We start from the raw sequence: 20,372 nt of genomic DNA, 5'->3' as shown, positions 1-20,372 counted from the left end.
TTATTTAGAAGTAATTCTTGTAATTCCTTTCTGGTGAAATGTTGTGTTGCTGCTGCGGCCATTGAAGCCTGCTGTGGATGGTGGAAAGGGCTACTGCATAGTGGGTTTATGCTGAGGCTGATTATGGTTGTATTTTGTGCACGCCTGTGTCTGGGCGCTGGGGTGGCATATCTGGCACGGCTGGGTGGCGTTCTTTCTCCCAAAAATACTCAAGAAGTGTTATATTTCAAAACAGTTATAACTTAGAACTTTTCAGTTTGGATTGCCTAATTTACTCCAATGAAATTGTGACATAAAGTTTGCAACTAGAAAATAAAGAAAAATACAGGATAACACCACACAAGAAGAGAAAACAAAAGAGCTGTTGAAATAGAACCGTTGGAGGGAGAGAAAAAAGTAGTCATGGGCAATAAATTCTCATGACATCATACTGACATCATCATCATACAGTGCAAGGCAGTCAAGAGAGCCTGTAGAATGGAGAATCCAAATAACACAGTGAAGAAAATTCCATCATGACTTCGTCAAATAAAAAATAACCCTAAGATCACTACTTTATTTCCACTATCAAATAATCATATAATTACAACATTTCGAACACAACTGCTTGTTCAGTTGGTTGGTGATTTGGTGGTTGAGTACAGCCATAAGGCACCCCTTCCCCCCCCCCCCCCCACTTCCTGTAGCTGTAGTTAAAGTCCCATTGGACAGTTAAGATAGACGAGAAAAAATTACATTTTTACATTTCTATAAACTTTACTTGTTTGATTCTTCTATCCTTTCCTAGATTCAAACTTTCTTATGGTGTGTGTGTGTGTATAAACACATATTTACTGTTTAAACTTTACACTCATTATATACAATTTAATGCTCATGGGAAAAAGACAAAAAGAGAGTGAAAATGGGTGTCACATTTGGGGTCTTGTCTGGACAACATAGATCTTCCCATCCTTCACCACTCCTTCAATGTCTTGTGGAGATCCATACAGCTCCTCAATTGCACTTCCTGTACGTGCAATGCTTGATAGGATTGACTGGCGAAAATTATCATCAATGATCAATGGGTCCAAAGAGTAATCCACCACAACCTTCTCTTCATCATCCATAGGCACACTGTCATAAAAGAGCTCCCATCATCATCAACTTGATGGCATAAGAAATGGCCATGATATTGGATGTAAAGTTAAAAAAGCATGCATAGAACATCCTGCCATGATGAATGTACCAGACCTACCAAAATTGACTCAATTTGCTGCAAAATCATTGAAGTATCTATGAAAGTTGACATGTCAATGGCCACATCTTGAACCATAAAGAGTAATAAATCTGACACAGGATCAAATGATAAATGACTACTGAATATATGCAATCCTCGAGTGGATCATCTGTTTAATGGTATCCATTGCAGTTGCAGACACAGGCAAGGTTCAAAATTTTGGATTTCACCTTCTGCCGAAACCAAAATATTTCAGTGAAATTTCGGTAAATCTTGCATATTTATTTAAGGGAAAATGTTCTCTGCACCAGGGGCGCAGGCTGCGCCCAGACACATGGGGGATGGACGAAATGACCGCCCCACCCCATGTGTCTGGGCGCAGGCGCGCTGCAGTGCAGAGAACATCGCCCTAAATAGTCATTTTGTTTCGGTTTCTTGCAAAACCGAAATATTTTTGCCGAAATTATGAACCCTGGACACAGGTGATGTATACCACATCCACTGTGGATGTAATATATGTATGCCACAACCAAGTGACTGCCAATTTTATCTCTTATGCAAACATCTCTCAGGTATACTTTCCTAATTTGTAGAGGAAAAAGGTAGTGCTGTGAATATATCTGCATGCAAGCCTATTTTTTTCCTTCAATGAAATTCTATGCTCACCACCAGAAGGAAGAAATAGTATGCTCAATGTAAAATGAAGAGATTCTTAAAATCCTTACCTATCATAAAGGCCAGCACCTGCATAACCTTCGAGGTCTTCACCATTGGAATCAGATCGAAAAATAATTGATTGCCGTATAAAGAGGCCAATGGGTTTGCTCGGGTAACCCAGTAGCTGAAAATGAAAGAGTACATGATCACAAATAATGCTCAATTTAGTGCTTAAACATGTGGTATCTCTCTCAGACACTACAATCCTATTTCTAAATACTCACCCTCGGAGAGTTGAGATCACTTTTCTTACAGGAAAAGCTCAGAGCACGATCTGGATAAGCTTCAACAAGTGATTCTCCGAGTCCTTTTACCACCTATGCAGGGGAGGGGGGGGGGGGGGAGAGAGAGAGCGAAAAGCAACAAAAAGAAAAAGGGAAAACAGAAAGAAAAGAAAGGGCCTGTATGAGGCACTGCTAGTACCTCAGCATATATTTCTGATGAGTCTCCAGATGACGGGTTAGTGGTGTGGATGACAAATGCATAATCTGCATTTATTATTTCTTGAACCAGGACTGCCATGCAAAGGGAATTATGGTCTAGTTTTGCTTTTCGTGTGCTGAAAAATGCTCTCTCATTCCATTTTGAAGCCCAGACCTGGAATATGACATAAAGAGTACCTCAAAAAAAATAGAAACAAGATGAGTAGGTGAATAACAGGCTAAACATGATTGTGAGTGATTTCAATTAATCAGCAAGGCAAATGTCCCACTCATAGACAGTCATTTGTAAACAGATTGATAGACTACCTTAAGATACTCTCAGATAGATCAAGGGAAAAACAGAGAAATAGCTCAGGTAAAAAACATGTCAGAAATATGTTAGTTGCAAATACAGAGACACATGCACTCTCCTTCCTATCCACAAACAACTATCTGCTACCCAACATTCTTCAGGAAAGATGCCCATGTCAGAGGTGGAAAAATGTTAGCCAGGCCTGGTCTAACCTGCTCAAACCTGCCTTTATTAATAGACTTTTTTTTTTTGAATAAGTAGGCCCCAAGGAGAGTTGAACTCATGATGTCTTAATTGTGAGGTGTTGGCCCTTGCCAACTGAGCTCACTCCTTTGAGGTTGATTAATAGACAGGTTGTTATCAGCTTTGGAAAGATAGCTATATTATCAAATGGATCACGTGTAAGCATGGCCCCAAGACCCATTGATGTAGATTCTGGCCAGAGGAAGAGACAAAAGACCAGGCCCCTTTTTGGGCCAGAGATGGACCAGCTCGAGCCAGCCAAACAGGGATCTATTTTATCCCACGATTGTGATAGGATTCCCCCTTGACCCGTCAAAGATGCTCCACAATTTTGAGAGAATCCTCCTTTGACCAGTCAGCTAGGATTGGTGCACTTAAGTAGTTTCTAATTTGTTTCTTGCATGTGGCTTAATTATAAAGCCAAGTAGTTTTAATTTAGTTATCTTCTATTTAGATTTAGTAGTTTCTATTTTAGATTAGTTCTTATTTTTGAAAAGTCTCTATTCTATTGTAAGCTTGCCTAAGCTATTAATAGGCATCACATGTTAATGAAAGAACAGAATTTGAGAAAAGAATCTTCTGGCCAAATTAGCCATCGAGTATGGGAGTTCCTCCTTTGCTGCAACAGCTGAGATAGCTGTGGGTGAGAGACCCAGGCTGAGAGAGCCATAACCCCTACCCCCTTCTTCTCCTACCCCTACTCGATCTCCATTGCTCCTTCTGTTTGTGACTGCAACAACTCATTAAGAACTCAACCTGAATATCAGAATCCATCCTCAATTGATCCCAAAGATTGCTACTGTTGCCACCAATCGATTGAAGGCTGCTGTTGCTCTTGCAAGTTGCCTGCTCGATTCCCTGTTGGTGACTACTACTCCAAGTGGTTGCTGCTGTTGCTGGTCAACAATATTCAAGGCTGAAGACTTCCCTCACTCACTGTGATTGCTGCTGTTGGGAGATCCATCGATTGGAGTTGTGCTGCACCCCTGCAACTGTTGTGACTGCAACTTTCTAATTCCATAACACCTCCAAACCATCACCAACCCTGCTGGGTTTTGAAACTCAGATTCCCCGTTCCACTGCCTCCACTCGATTGACACTTCCACCCCATCCCACTGCCTGAAACTTCCATAATTCCCATACTTTATATTTTCATTCTCACCCATCCACCTTCAATTCTAACCATCAGAATTGACCCAAAGTTGCAGACCAGGTTTCATTCACCAAGCTTGACACTCGGTTACTGCTGGAAGTCCAGAACAGCTTTGTTTTGGGAGGTTTCTCTAAACCTTCTATTTTGGTAATTCTTTGATATCTCTACATTAGGCCATCAGACCTGAACCAATTTTGGAGGCAAGCTTCCCCCTACTGTTCTCTACACTTGATCCAAGTGTGGTGACCATCACTTGGCTGGTTTGATCATAAACCCTAAGTTTCTAATTCTGGTTCTGTTCCTATTTGAATTTTTTGTGGTTTGTTTGGGACTGGTATTCCAGTCTTACATACCCATTGGCTAGCCTTTCTAATGTATAATTGGGTAAAATATATATATATATATATATATTTAGGCTAACTCTATTTAGGCTACCCTTAGTTCTAAGATCTTCTCTCCTTTTCTATTTTACTTTCCGGCAGTCCTCTGGGAGTTGCGTTGCGAGTATTAGTTGGCTTTTAGGGCCGTTGGGCAAGAGGTAAGACCCAGTTTGCGGTTAATTAGCAACTAAGATCTCCTTCACCCTTTGGTGGATGGAAGTATACCTTAGTTAGGGGGATATGTTCCGATAACTATGAGTAGACTTAGTAGAACCATGTCTTCGAGACTAGTCGGCGACTTCAGTTCGCCAAGTCAAATAATTAGTAATGAAGTTCTAACAAGTGACCTTGATCAGTCCCTTCAAAACTGGACCTTACCTAAGGTCCCAACCAAAGAAGTTTACAAACAAGAATGGTATAGTTTCACTGAAACTATCAAGACCGTAGAACAAACTATCAATTACTCTCCAGATATGGAAGAGATCCAACTCTTAGACCCTTCAAATCTTAACAAGTTAAAAAAGGATTTTAATTATATCCATATAGGACTTATACAAGTAGCCATCAAACCCCTGCACAGGGAAGGGCTCAACGTAGCCCTCCTGCTTGCTCTCAGGGATCAAAGGTTCCTGCAATTTGATGATTCCCTTCTAGGGATGATAGAAACAAGTCTTCACAAAGGCCCAGTTTATTTCAATTGTTACCCAGACATAAACTTATCCTTAAATGATGCAAATCTTCTGGATACCTTAAAAGTTAACATCCTTACAAGTGGTTACAAGATGAAACAAGATTCTATACCAATTGCTATAATCCATAGAATCCAGTACAAGGCCATGAGAACTTTAAGACCCAAGGCTCTAAGAAGAACTATCAAAGGACAAACCACGTTCATAGAAACGGACTTTGTCCATTCAAGAACAGTTCACCCTAAAACAAGGTGAGCTGGAAAGACATTAAGTTTCCGACAAAATGGTGTCTCCAGGCACCTTGCCCAGAGTCACTTGTTGAACCCAACAGTGACGTTGAATCTATAAACCAAGATCAGGACGGAATGGTTACTATAACATTCCAGAGGAAAGATAAACAAATAAAACCAAATCCTGAAGAGTTTGAAAAACTCAGCCAAGTCCCAAGTAGAGCTTCAACCTCTAGTTCTCTAACAAGTCTCCACTTAGAAAATCAAAGGTTACAAGAACAAATAAGGTCCTTACATATTCTAGGATTACATACTCAAATTAACAGTAATGTCACCCAAGGAATTTATGAACAGCAGTCTAACAAGTCTTCTCCTTCAAATGAACCAGCTTCACCAACTCAAACTGACATGCAACACGAAGCAAGAGTTGCTGTCATAACAGTAGAAGACTATGAGATAGACAAACCCAAACTCAGAATAGATTTCAATTCACCCAGGAACGCTGAAAAAAGAGAATGGTTTTTTAGCTACTTCTCGAAAGAAAAACAACAAGAAATCAAGAACCTCTGGTATGACAAAATGAGAACCATCAAAGTAGATGTTATGTTCTTTACATATTTAGACATCTATACAAGTAATAACAACATTCCTTATCCCTTTTCAAACATCAATGCCAGCAAGAAGGTGTACCACACCTGGAAATTGGCTGATGACAAGACCATAGAGACAATACACCCTCCTGGTTCAAATGTTAAATTAAAAATTAACAACACAGAAATCTTGGCAACACCTTTTAGATCCATTGAAGGTGTTTCTGATGGGTCCAAGAAAATTATTGAACAAACAAATTACACAAACCAGTATTTACAAACCATAGGAAGTCAACTAATTAGAATAGAGAACTTAGTTCAAAAAGACACTCCTATTGAACCAACGTCTCTAAATCAAGCTAGTACTTCCTCAACAACAACAACAACTCTGTTCAAACCTTTCACGATTTCGAACAAGAGTTTAAAAAACTTAAATACTCAAGAAAACAGAGATCTAGTAAGCCAAATTTCCACAAGATTGCAAAATTTGATTGTCCCTGATACACCTCAAAAGGAAACACAAGGAAGTTCTGCTTCCAATGTGGCGAACATCCAACAAATGGATTCCTCTGAATCATCCAGTGATGAGGAGGAGCAGGAACAAGTAAATGCTATTACTAGCCCATATATGAACAATAATTATTATCCTAGACCTACTTACCCAGACCTTCAAATTGAACAAAGAAGGGAATTTTCCCAAGCAAATTACCAAAGTGGTACCATATATGAATGGAACATAGATGGTATGTCGGATTATAATCTGGCTAACAAACTCCAAGAAATGACCATGGTGAGCAATGCTCATCGGATCAAGAACATACCTGATCAAGCCATAGCAGAAATAATCATTTCTGGGTTTACAGGACAACTTAAAGGTTGGTGGGATAATGTTCTCAGTCCAACTGAAAAGGAATCCATACTAAATGCCATTCAAATTAATGAACAAGGACTACCAATTATGATAGAAGACCAACCAGTTGAAGATGCAGTAAACACTTTAATCTTTAGCATAACAAAGTATTTTTTAGGAGATCCCACAAGACTCAAGGATAGGTCTTCTGAACAATTATCAAACCTCAAATGTAAAAAATTACACGATTTCAAGTGGTACAAAGACACATTTATGACCAAGGTTCTAACTAGGGAAGATGCAAATCTCCCCTGTTGGAAAGAAAAATTCCTTACTGGGTTACCCAGTTTATTTTCTGAAAAACTTAAACAAAAATTAAGAGAGGAAAACAATGGTGAAATACCCTATCAAACCCTCACCTATGGTGACCTCATAAGCCTCGTACACAAGGAAGGATTAGCCCTATGTACAGATATCAAACTTAGAAAACAAATTAGAAAAGAATCAAAGTCCTACAAACAAGAATTCGGGGGATTCTGTGAACAGTTTGGTTTCGATTAAAAAATCACTGCTCAAAAGAAACATAAAAGTCATAGGCATAAGAGGAAAAATAGATACTCAAGTAAGTACAAGACAAGAAAAGAACCAGATAAAAATTTAGACAATAGATCTAGCCCAAAGAAACAGAGACCTTACAAAAGAACTTTCCAAAAATCAAGACCAACTCAAAACACCAAGACTGGTTGTTACAACTGTGGTAAACCAGGCCACATAGCCAAATACTGTAGACTAGCAAAAAAGATTAACTCTCTCATAATGCCTGATGATACCAAAATCCAACTCTTAGCCGATTTAGGTCAAAACAGTTCCGAGAGTGAAACAGAAACCCAAGAAAATGAGTTGAACCAAATTGAGTCAAACAGTGATAGTGATGAACAGGCTTCTCCTTGTAATTGTAGCCAAGGAGTTTTCTCAAAAATTGTGATGATTCGAATCATCAAAATCTATAAACATGATACAATCAAGTTCAGGACTTAAAACCTTTAACAAACCAGAAGAATTTCTCAACTTTGTTGATCAAATCAAAGATAAACATACCAAGACTTTATACCTTCAACATGCCCAAGAACTCTTACAACAGGTCTCATCAACAAAACCCCATACTAAGGCAACCCCTTATAACATAAAAAATATTTATAAGAAGTTTGACAAAACCCCTACTTCCTCACAAAATCCGGATCAAGTTAAAATTGCCAGCTTAGAAGCTACTACAAATGATCTAAAGACTGAAATCAAAAATATAAAAGCAGACATAGCAAGTTTAAAGAAGTTTCAGCAAAAGATCGATTTAGAAGAAGTAGAAGACAACAGTATACAAACTTTACCAAACAATAATGAAGATTTTGTTGATATTATTAACAAAGTCAGATGCCAACAATGGTATGTCAATATTACTATTGTCATATCCTCAGCCCATAAAATCAGCACCATAGCCCTGGTTGACTCAGGAGCACAAATGAATTGCATACAAGAAGGGTTAGTCCCAACCCAGTATTTTGAAAAGACAACTCAAAAATTAACAGGAGCAAATGGCTCAAGACTAAACGTAAATTATAAATTATCTGATGTTCACATCTGCAACCAAGGAGTTTGCTTAAAACAAGTTTTCATATTAGTAAAAGACCTTAACACTGAAGTTATTCTAGGACAACCTTTCCTAGAACTCATAAAACCTTTCACTGTTTCGGATCAAGGAATTACAACAACTATCCTAGGTAAACAAGTCCATTTCCAGTTTTTTGAACAAGCCAAAACAAAAGAGATAGACCTGCTCAAAACAATAGCCATTTCAGAACAGACAACTATAAGTCAAATTCAAAGTAAACAAAAACATCTACAATATCTAAAACAAGAAGTTAACCATAGGACTATTGAACAGAAACTCCAAGAAAGAACAGTTCAAAAACAAATTTCTAACACCAAGGCCCAAATTGAAAAGGAACTCTGTTCGGAGTTTCCTGATGCCTTCTGGCACAGACATAGGCACATTGTTCATCTTCCCTATGAACCAAGCTTTTCTGATAAGGATATCCCTACAAAAGCCAGGCCTATTCAAATGACCCAAGAACTACAAGAAGTATGTAAAAAAGAAATTCAAGACCTCCTTAATAAAAATCTAATCAGTAAAAGCAAGTCACCTTGGAGCTGTGCGGCTTTCTACGTTAATAAGAACGCTGAAATAGAAAGAGGGACACCCAGACTTGTCATAAACTACAAACCCCTAAATGAAGCTTTACAATGGATTAGATATCCTATACCAAATAAAAAAGAGTTACTTCAAAGACTTTACCAAGCCACAATCTTCTCAAAATTTGACCTCAAGTCTGGATATTGGCAAATTCAAATCCACAAAGAAGACCGTTACAAAACGGCTTTCACCACACCATTTGGGCATTATGAATGGAACGTAATGCCCTTTGGTTTAAAAAATGCCCCTAGTGAATTCCAAAACATTATGAACGACATCCTAAACCCATACGGCCAGTTCATAATAGTTTATATTGATGATGTTCTAGTCTTTTCCAAATCCATTGAACAACACTTCAAACATCTTAGGAGTTTCTTCCACACCATGAAAAACAGTGGTTTAGTTCTTTCCCAGAAAAAGATGGAGTTATTCCAAACCAAGGTTAGATTTTTAGGTCATTACATTTACCAAAACCAAGTCATCCCTATAGAAAGATCTATAGCTTTTGCAGATAAATTCCCTGACCAAATCCTAGACAAAAAACAATTACAAAGGTTCCTAGGAAGCCTAAACTATGTCAGAGATTTCATTCCTCAAATAAGCCAATTATATAAAGATCTTTACTCTAGGCTCAAGAAAAAACCAAGTCCATGGACTTCAAACCATACCAAAGCAGTTCAAGATATTAAAAAATTAGTCAAGGAAATCCCATGTCTAAAACTTGCAGATCCTGCACTTTTCAAAATTGTTGAAACTGATGCCTCTGAACTTGGATACGGAGGTATCCTTAAACAAGTCCAAGATGATAAAGAACAATTAGTCCAGTTTGCTTCAGGAGTTTGGAACCCAGCCCAGCAAAATTATAGTACCATTAAAAAAGAAATCCTTTCAGTAGTTCTTTGCATTCAAAAATTTCAAAGTGATCTTCTAAACAAAAAATTTTTAGTAAGGGTTGATTGCAGTGCAGCAAAACAAGTTTTAAAAAATGATGTTCAAAATATTGCTTCAAAACAGATTTTTGCAAGATGGCAAGCCCTTTTATCGAGTTTTGATTTTGACATAACTTATATAAAGGGAGAAATGAATTCTATTCCTGATTTCTTGACCCGTGAATTCTTGCAGGGTCCTAAAACAATTTCTGTTATCATGGCTCCAAAGGAGCCCCCCAAACCAAGTATAAAATCAAAAGGTTCCTATGCCAAACCAACTTCCTCAAGCCAACTAATCAAAGTATCCCCTTCCAAAACAGTAGTTGAGAGTATTCCCTTCACCCAAGTCGTGGCTAGTCAGTCCACTCAAATAGTTCCTAACACAAGGTCATCCCAACAGCTCTCCAGACCAAGTTCTTCCACAACAGTGTCCAAACCAGTTTCTTCCCAAAACTTACCCAAGAGTCAGTATATCCTCAAACAAGTTTATCAAGATATTTTTGCCCTTGATGATCAGTTCACCAAAGGCTGCAACACTCCTGTGGAAATAGCTCGAAGGGCTTTTTTCCAAGGTTGGGATTTCTATTCCCCAAATAGTTCAAAAAGTCAAGAGTTCTATGAGTTTATCCTCGTTGATACGGATTCCATCCGTATTAAACAAAATTTCGACAAAATTGATCCTAATTTGGTTACCCATACTTCAGTAACCATTTTACAAATTATCAGTTCAAAAGATTGGGGTACACATCCCCTCTCTACAAAGAGGTTCTCTCAAAACTACCAGCCCCAGGAATTTCACTATTTTGACTACATGGACGCTTGGCACCATGCTTTCTTATTCCAAAATAGTAAGAATCAACATTCCTGGTTCTTTTGTTTCGACTTCAAGTTCTCAAGCCCAATTCCTAATTGGTTCCCTCGTTGGTGGGCCGCCTTTGGGCCAATTAATGACATCCTACCAGATCAAGTGTTCGATGCTCTAAGCATTTTTTGCCAGCACACCGAACAAATCCCTGAACAGCCAGATCTCCTGAGGTTCTTCATCCATTGCCGTCTGGCGTGGATCGTATATTGGGAGTATGCAATTGGACATTCCGAAGGCCCCGATTGCTCTACCCCTTTTCTACAGAGAAACTTCAGAGTCAAGTGGTGGGACAAGTGTGATCTAAGAAGGTGCACCCCTGAGGCCCTTACTCAAGCCCTCACAAAAGCCAAACCTCAAGTGGCCCTCACTGAAGGATCGGACAAGTCCAGTAACAGTAGAAGACTCAAGCTAAAGGCCAAACAAGCAGAGATCGAGGCCCAGCTGGCTGCCCTCGACACTGAAGAAGAAAAAGAAGAAACCAGCTCAAGTGTTGGGTCCATTGACCCCCACCTCCATGAAGGCCAATATGCCCAAGATCCAAATGATGGGCTGGACCTCATCAGCCAACAGTTCTCTTCAACAAGGTCCACCAGAAGGTCCGTTAGCCAAACATCAAAAAGAGTGGGCCTTTAAGCCCATGGGTTAGTCTCCAAACCCTAATGTTGGAGAATCGTCAGCCATGACGACATCAAAAGAATGGCACGGCAACTGACACGCGGCTGTATCAAAAGGCGTGTCCCAGTCACTATCTCTGGTCCTAGATAGTCAAGCCACCACTGGGCCCATTCAAATACAGTGAACCATCTAAACCAAACCAATGAGGAAAACAGTGTCTCGACACGTGGAATGCCTCGGTGCGGTTTTTGAAGTATCTTCTCAAAGATTCCAAGCTCTACCAACAAAGTGGTGAATAGTAAAAATGACTTTTTACTGTAGCACTACGGACCAAGACTACTTTCGGCGCCCCTGCCTCCAAAGTCAAGACTCTGGGCCCACAACCACATGCTTCTTCGCCCTGTCAAAGATTCCTTCAAGATAAGGTTTGCTTTCGGTGGAAAAGTGAAGCATCCAAGGCCTCCAAAGCTCTATAAAACCCCTGGTCTTCTCCAAGAAGAGGAGGAGAATCTCTGAAGAGAAAAATAGAAAGCACGCAGCACTGCTGTAGCTCAGCTCTTCAAGTTCTTACACCAAGTTACTTCAAGTATTTTTAATTTTATTTCTTCAAGTGTAACTTCAAGTTTATTTCATCAAGTGTTCTTCAAGCTGTAACTAAGTTTCATCAAGTGTTCGTCAAGTCTGTAACTACAAGTTTAAGCCTTTATCTCAGGCTTCAAGTTTCCTTCAAGTAAACCCGTAAGTGAATAGTTTTCTTCAAGCTTTCTTCAAGAGTCCTGTATATCAAGAGTGTAATTCAAATTCTCCTAGTAATATAAAATTCAAGATTTTAATTCTCCTTTATCTTCAAATATTGGCCGGCTCAGCCGCCTTCAAGCACAGCAGAAGGCTACCTGCAAAACGGTAGACCGCCGAGGTTACCCCTCCGAGTGCCGCGACCGGTTCAAATTAAGGACTGCAGCACCTGCTAGGCACACACAAGTTTTATTTCCGCTAACCTCTTTCAAGTTTTCACTTGCATATTATTTCATTACTGCATATTTTATTTGGTATCCTGTATATATATATATATATATCTGCAAAGCAGAGGTAAGGCTGCGTACATTATGACCCTCCCCAGACTTTGCAATGGCAGGAGCCTCATGCATTGGGTATGCCCTTATATATATGGGTTCAAGTTGGATAGTGTGTAACGACCTAGCCCCTCCCTTGGCATGATATTGTCCGCTTTGGCCTAATGGGCCTCACGGCTTTAAAACACGTCATACCAAGTAGAGGAGGCTACTCTTTATCAATAGCTCAAGATCTCCCTCCCAAGCCGATGTGGGACTAAGTTTGCATTCCTTCACCGATCTCCAAACCCCTTGGTACTAAGCCGTCTCTTAGTGGGGACACCTCAACAATCTCCCAGGTGGGCCGGTACTATGTTGTCTTCTTGGGGCGTTACATAATGCGGTTCTGATGTTTAAGATCAATATCAACACAAACCGATTGATTACAGAGTAGGAAATTCCAAAATCAAATCAGAAAGTGAGACCAGCAGATCCTTTTGCTTGAGTGGTCCTTTATATGCTTAGAATAATTGATGGAGCTTTCAGCCAGATCCAAGGGTTGGATCTGTTTATATGAACAGTTCCTTGTTTGACTAGGAAAACCTCAAATTTGACAACTCAACAGATCTTTTGGATGATCAGACGTCAAATTCAATACAGTCAACTTTAAATATATCTCTACTACTGAAACTAAGTTCAACAGAATCATAAAGAACAGTTCTTGAAAACCCACTCAAAATAGGAATTGACACTCCAACTCTGATAAGGAAATTATGTTGCAACCAGTAAAATCAGAGTTTGATAGTAGAAACTAAGTTAAGGTACTGACCGATGGTTTCTGGTGAAATCAGACTAAAGATCAGACCTGTACATGCCTTGGTACCAGAACTTCCAAATAAAGTAAAAAAACTATATTGTAGATTGATTCTGGTTTATTGCAGGTGGCGGCACAACTACTTTCTGTACTTTTGAGAGAGATTAGTAAGGGAAAAGACAGAAGAGAAGAGATCTGGCCTGGGTTTCCCACCGCAAGGCTTGATTGACTTCACCACCAATTGTGGCCTTGATTCATCACAAGGAGAGACATTGCTTCACTACAGAGCCAAGAAAATAGCAACTTCTGATAACTGAAAATGTAGGGATCGGTAGAGCCCCATCCTTTATTAAAGAGAAACTTCCACCATACAAAAAGGGAATAAAATAATAAGATATTAATTTAAGGGAGAAAGAACGCTAACCTAAGAGCCCTTTAAGTTGATTATAGAGTTCTAATTCTTACCTTTTTTATTGCCATCCATGCTTGCGCCCATCGGTGCTCGCCTTCATCACCAGGCCAGGGAATCCTGGAACTTTGCATCTTGTTCTTCAACTCTTGCACCTGATAGCATCTCACTTCCATCAGGGGCTGATGATTTGTAATAATAATAATAATAACAATATTAACAATAGGGGAAAATTGCTACTTCACGGTCTATCATAGATAAGCTTATCTTAGTGGCTGATGGTTTGGATAAGCCACTTGTCAAATTTCACACCCAAATTTAATCATATACCACCGCATGTATCTCCATGCAATATATAACCAGATGTAATATAGAAAATATAATTTTATATGTGCTTATTTGAACATAGAAGTCATATCAATGTAAAAATTCCATCTACCTATAGAAAATATAATTTTGTATGTGACTTGAACATAAAAGTCATCTCAATGCAAAAATTTCATCTATCCTGGGATTTTGGAGTTAAAGGTTTTTATTAGCGGAGAGGATTCGACAAATTAAACAATAGCATCCCCCTCACCCCCCCCCCCGCATTTTTTACATAACCCCATTTTTAGGAATGAGAGGTCTCAACAAATAAGATTTTTCGCATCTCCCCCGGTAACCCCCTGCTTCGCCACTTTTTATGAGGGAAGTTGAATCTCAAAAATGTATTTTTGAATATCATCCCATTTCCCGAGGGTGCTATCTCAAAAAAATAAAAAATTGGTTAAGAAAAGTTATGTCAAACGAAGGATTGTTTTCTTATGCTATCAAGAGAGTGGAATGCATTTATCAATATCACTATCGAAAAAGGAGGGCTTAGCTTGATTCATGTGAACCGATGCCCATAGCCTGGGAACAATAAAAATAAATCGATGAATGTGTCCGGACCAAGTAACAAATAAGCGCTAGCAGATGAGATTGGACATATAGACTAGGCACCAAAGGAAGAGGCAGCGAAGACCAACTACGTATATTTTTCTCTACGGCAAAAAATCATAACAGCATGAAATATAAATGATGATAGCATCTATTTATATCATTTGATATATATATATATTTTTCCGGAGGGGGGGGGGGGAATACATTTAGTTTCCCTTCAGAGAATTAGTAGACCAGACCTAATGGATTGATCAATGGATTTCTCAAACTTCAGCATGTGGCATGTAAGAAAGTTAAAAATGGATAGACGCATTCTGGTTTAGCTCTCAGCTGGCACAGCTCTACCTAGAAAATCCATTAATACGAGTAGCACAGGGTTCAAGGTTGCAAAAATGAAGAGTTTTTGGATGGATTTCAGAAGAAAAAAATTAGGTTCTCAAGAAATAAATAGCATATAAAGTTCTCAAATCAACAAATCGAGATTCAGAATTCAATGTTCCTCAAAAGTTGATTGATATAGCTTGAAGTAATTAGATATTGGTTTTTTTGGATAAATAAGTAGTTTATTAAAATTAAAAAAATAAAATAAAAATAAATATAAATAAAAAAAAAACTAAGAGATGTAGAACTAATCAAGAGTAATATGAATCATAGGGAGCTTTAGTGGGGTCTCGCTTTTCAACAGAGCCCACTTACCCAACAAGATTATGATAATCTGACACACCAAATGAAACTGGATTAAAACTATCTTCTTGTGCGTAATGGACTGGGCTCTTGAAGGGAGAAAGCTGGTCTAAAACTAAGCACACTGGCCTTATGAAGTCTGCAGGCATATTTCCTGTGTCACATTTTTTAGTTCCTAAAGCCGGTTTGGACTATTTAATATTTTAATTAGCTGGCTTTTATTCAAGCTAAGCTGCTTTGAACTATTTAATTAGGTGGCTTCTATTCAAGCTCGTTAAAACATGTCTCTTTTCATTGCAATTATCTTAAACTACAAGCTCAATAAACACTTATCCAATCCACCAGTAGAATAAACTTACCAACTGAGGTGGTGCTGCAAGCTGCAGAACCGCCTCGCGGATCGGACCAAGTGTGCTAAACTCTCCTTCTTTCAACCTTTTCTTCAGGGTCTCCAATGTGTCAGCTACTGCCTGCAATAAGGTGATACAGTAAATTGTTCTCTTATATAAGCTGCAAAATAAATGAAACCTGTGATAAAGCTCCAGAACTCATAAGATTATGAACCACATCTCTATTTAAACAGTTTCTGATCTATAGATTACACTGAGGACAAGGTGATGTGGAACCCCGGGTCTCAAAATACCCTATTGGGTTCGCTATGGGCCAAGGATCAAGAACTCAGGTTTCGACTTGGCTGAAACCGAGTTTTGGTCGAAACCTGTCGAAAACTGGTCAAAACCTGGTATTTCTCCCATACATGGGGAAACCTTGGTTTTGGCAAAGAAGAGTGTGTTGACTTGACTCGGATACCTCTCAGAAGCTTCTTCTGTAATCTGTGGAAGACAGTCAGCCATTACCACCAGTCTTGCTGCCCACGAAGAAAGAATGGCACATCATTCCATAAAAAACCCTTAATCTTTCCAAGAATTTCAACTATGCCATCATCAATACTTCCCAAATTCCCTCTCAGATTCCAAGCTGTTTCCAGATATCACCGGTACCATGTTATGTAGCTTACAACCGAAAACACTGAATCAGTTCTTAGTTAGTCTTTGCCCACAACACATGCTTGAAGGGGGCTTATTTGGTAGAGCACAAACCAGATTCATTGAAAGGGTAAGCAGTGAAGAAGAAGAGAAATCTTAAGAACCAGCAGAGAATTAAAGCCAATGGATAGAGAACCAGAGGAACTCCCATTCCTGGGTTTGATTGGCATCTACAAGGAATCCTTGAAGATAATCTTCACATGGCAAAAAGTTTTCACCTTTTCACTCATCCTTCCCCTTAACTTCATCTTCTTAGCTCATATACAGATCTCTGAACTCATCTTCTCCAAAATCATCTGAAACGAAGTAGTTTCGGTCGAAACCACCGACACATGGTAAAAACCCTGCACTTTTAAAAATCCACCCCTAACTCGTCTTGGAAACCTGCGAAACCGAGATATCTCGGTGGTTTCGACAGGTTTCGACCGAGTTCTTGATCCATGCTATGGGCCCACTTGATTCAACAATAGCCAAAATAGGAAGATAATGGCAATTCGTAAATAATCCCAAATTTACAAGGGGATGGCACTTTGGTAATTTCAACAGAATCTTAAAGGAGAAAACTTGTAGATATTAGGAGTTGGGATACTTAAGGGATTAGGATTAAAAGGATCAGGGTAGAATTAGAAGGCAACTTAAATAAAGGATAAGGAGGAATAAAAGGAGAGGGAGGGGTAGATTAGGTAAATAAAAATTAAAAGAAGGATTGAAGAACAACCAAGAGGTTGTTGATGCAGAGAAGTCACTTAGAGGGCTTATTTTATTGGGAATAAGCGTTAGGTTGGGTTATTTATGTGTTGGGCCTTTGATCCCATGGGTTTACTTTGTAATTGGCCAATTGAATGAGCCTAAAACATGGGTAGAAAGTAGGAAAACGGGATTTACTTCATTAGTTTGGATAGAGTCCTATTTTGAATTTGTTTTCTTTATTATTTCACTTACTTAGTCAATTTAGGATACCTTATTAGTTAGGGATTGGGTTAGGCGTTTGCTTATTAGTGTCTAAGTCTATTTTTGAGGCTTCTATATAAGTTTGTATGGGAGTCCACCATTGTACACGACTTTGATTAAACTGGCTTGAGACTTTGTGAAAATCCTGAGATAGGATAGGTGAGAGACCTAGGGTGAGATGCCCATCCCCTTCCATCGGTTCTTGATTCCAAACCCTAGTTCAGTCAAATCGAGTTCAAGAGTGCTACAAGCAGCTGGGATTTCTTGTCAACAGATTTCAGCAGGTTATTGTTACCTCATTGGAGTTCTCATTGTTCTCTTTCTTGTTCGCTGGAGGTTTTCTATTTGATTCTGATTGGGATTAGACCTATTCTGGTTCTAGTCTCACATTAGTTGTCTTCAACCTTGGGCTAATGAACAGAAACGGAAAACCAGAACCTATGAAAGAAGATAACTCCTTCAGTAGAGATCAATTGAGCCTGAAATTTCAGGCATAGCTTCGCCCAGTTATGGTATTGGATTCCCAGTCAGAGAGAGGAAGGAAAAGGGGTGAAGGATCGTCTTCAACTCTGTGCCAACAGAACCAGCGCTGAACTCGATCCTGTAGCTCACTACTCCAACCAGATTTAGAACCCAAATCCAACAGGATGAGTCTCCCTACGGTACTGTATCAACCCCCAAAATCTCAAGCTCAATAGAGAGAGGAATAAAGAATTCTAATCACCCTTAACCGGTCTGAAACTGCTGTAACAGGGAAGAAGTCAAAACAGAATGCAAATTAGAATGAAAGAAAAATAAATAGAGAAAAGGAGGGAGGAAGGAGAAGAGAGGAATTAGGAGAGAGAGAACACACTTGGCCAGCAGGCCCATGCCTCACCACGGCATACTCAAACCAAATCAATATCATTCTTGAAATCTGGTTATCCAACGATGGTTACATGGTTCAGATGCGTCTGCTGATTCATTGGATTAGGATTATTCTACTTTCGCTGCTTTAGATGCTTTCTTGGAATCTGCTTGTGGATGAGGAGATAGCTAATCCACTTCAAAGAGAAAGAAGCTGGAAAAAAAAAGTACAGCGGGAGGTCCTAGAATAGCGCTAAACTTGGTCTGATTCTATCTCTGTTTGTTCCGTTTGAAGAAAGGAAGGATCCCAAAGAATCATTTTTTCTTTTAGTTGTTGAATCTCTCTTTGATTGATCAATGTGTGATATTCCAAATCCTCATTACTAATGGAATCGAAACGATCTCTAGATTGATTAGAAGATCCTTTCAATTGGCTAGAATCCCTTACTTGAACGAAAATAGATCTTGTGGAATTACATTGAATATTTGACGATACATTCCATACCTTGCTAAAAAAACCGATCATTGCAAACCAACCACATATTGTCTAACCAAATCCAATTCTCTGGATACGTTCTTCGCGGCTGTCGCCCCATTCCTATCCACGAATTCATCGTGCATTTCAGATACCGGGATGACAGACGGGAATATGGGGGTTGAAGGAACATTTTAGCCTTAGAATTTCACTTTCAAAAGTCGAGATTGGGTGGGTCAAGGTAGAAAGATCAGTGTTCAAGTGGAGCGAAGGTAACTGCTTGGTCATCTGACGACAAGAGAAGGTAGAGAATCAGCAAATGAGAATAAGAGTGCCTGGGCCCGTATATTCATTCAAGTCCCCCTCCCCCAGCACCATCTAATGGAGCGAGAGCAGACACTAGTGGATGAGGGCCGTCGACTAGCCGGCTGTAGTCATCTTCCGTCTGCAGTCGGGCTGTCTTCACCCCGAAAACAAAGGCAGAGGAAGAGGCTAAGGCGGCTAAAGCAAGGGCAAAGGCAGTGCTCTCTAAGGGTCCTTTTAAAAAAAATCAAGAGACTCCTATTCTAACTCTAAAAGTGAAATATAATGGAACTCTACCACTACCTAGCCTATGCAAAGTAAAACAAAAGACTACAAGATAAATCCAAATAAATAAAAAAAATAAACAGACTACTACTATCCTACTTTTGGACTGACCCAAATTTGGACACAGTTCTCGATCTGGGTTCTCAAACGGGTTCACTCCGATCCAAGGAAGTGCTCCTGTATCACATGGTTTTGCCCACATAAATCAGATGAGACCCTTCCTCTTATAACCTAAATATTGTTGCCATTTTAGTGTGAAAATGAAGAGGACTCCTGCTTATATTTAGTGATTAACGGCATCCAGAACTTTGATGTAGAAAATGAGGGTTCTTGGCAATGAAAGTGCATGTGAACCAGGTTATTGATATTTCCATTGTAAGGTTTCCGAATAATTATGTGGGGGGTTCACTTTTCTGTTTACAATTTAAATTCAACACCTAGGAGGTTATAACCATCACCCTAAGCAGAAAATGAATGCCTTCAGTAAGCACATGTTACAATCTCTTGCACAATCCCCAATCATTGAGCATCCTAAGATATTATCCATGCAAAGAAATGATTCCTAGGTACATTCTAGCTGGTCCACATTCATAACAAAAGCCTTTACCAATTGAAAGGGAGAAAAAGATGTCAATGTTCTCAGAGGAATAGAGCATAGATAGCATGTAGACTGGAGACAAAGTAATTGATCATGAGTACACAAGGGGTGTTACATGAGATAAGACAAACCTGGTTTGAACTATGCAAGAGAACCTTCTCAAAAACACCAAATGGTAGGGCCACCGAGGTTGGAATTCCAACCCAAGATGGCGCTTTTCCTTCCAGGTGTGCAATATTACATGATTTAGCTCCAACCTATAATATTTAAGGGCCCATAAAGGTTAACCAACTTAAAATGATAATTCAAATTAAAATACTACATCCTGTTTCTTTGCCACAAGTCCTATTTTATATGCTAAAAGACCATATTTTTAGCATAACTCTAAGCAGCTACTTTCATATCATAGCAAGGAAATATTATATGAAGCAAGGACAGATAAAAGAAAGTCAACCTCTCAACTGAAACTGCACCTCAGAATGACAAAAAGAAGAAAGGAAATAACACCTTAAGAAGGGAATAAAT

At 39.1% G+C, this 20,372-nt stretch overlaps 1 protein-coding gene across 6 annotated transcripts in view; it reads right to left on the bottom strand.

Annotated features, from left to right (window-relative positions):
- Positions 1–810: 810 nt before the first annotated feature.
- LOC122650154 (alpha-glucan water dikinase, chloroplastic-like) overlaps positions 811–20,372 on the bottom strand; it is a 48,878-nt gene continuing 29,316 nt past the window's right edge. For all 6 annotated transcript variants that reach the window (XM_043843468.1, XM_043843469.1, XM_043843470.1 and 3 more), the window contains 7 exons: positions 19,979–20,104; positions 15,703–15,813; positions 13,792–13,890; positions 2,357–2,530; positions 2,158–2,250; positions 1,942–2,057; positions 811–1,113 (listed from right to left, as the gene is read on the bottom strand). In XM_043843468.1, coding sequence (XP_043699403.1) covers positions 909–1,113; positions 1,942–2,057; positions 2,158–2,250; positions 2,357–2,530; positions 13,792–13,890; positions 15,703–15,813; positions 19,979–20,104 — 924 coding nt within the window. In that variant the 3' untranslated portion in view covers positions 811–908. The remainder of the gene's footprint in view (positions 1,114–1,941; positions 2,058–2,157; positions 2,251–2,356; positions 2,531–13,791; positions 13,891–15,702; positions 15,814–19,978; positions 20,105–20,372) is intronic.

This window comes from Telopea speciosissima, chromosome 2, assembly GCF_018873765.1.
Source record: "Telopea speciosissima isolate NSW1024214 ecotype Mountain lineage chromosome 2, Tspe_v1, whole genome shotgun sequence".
In the NCBI taxonomy this organism is placed as follows: Eukaryota; Viridiplantae; Streptophyta; class Magnoliopsida; order Proteales; family Proteaceae; genus Telopea; species Telopea speciosissima.
This window is presented reverse-complemented; position numbering and strand designations above follow the sequence as displayed.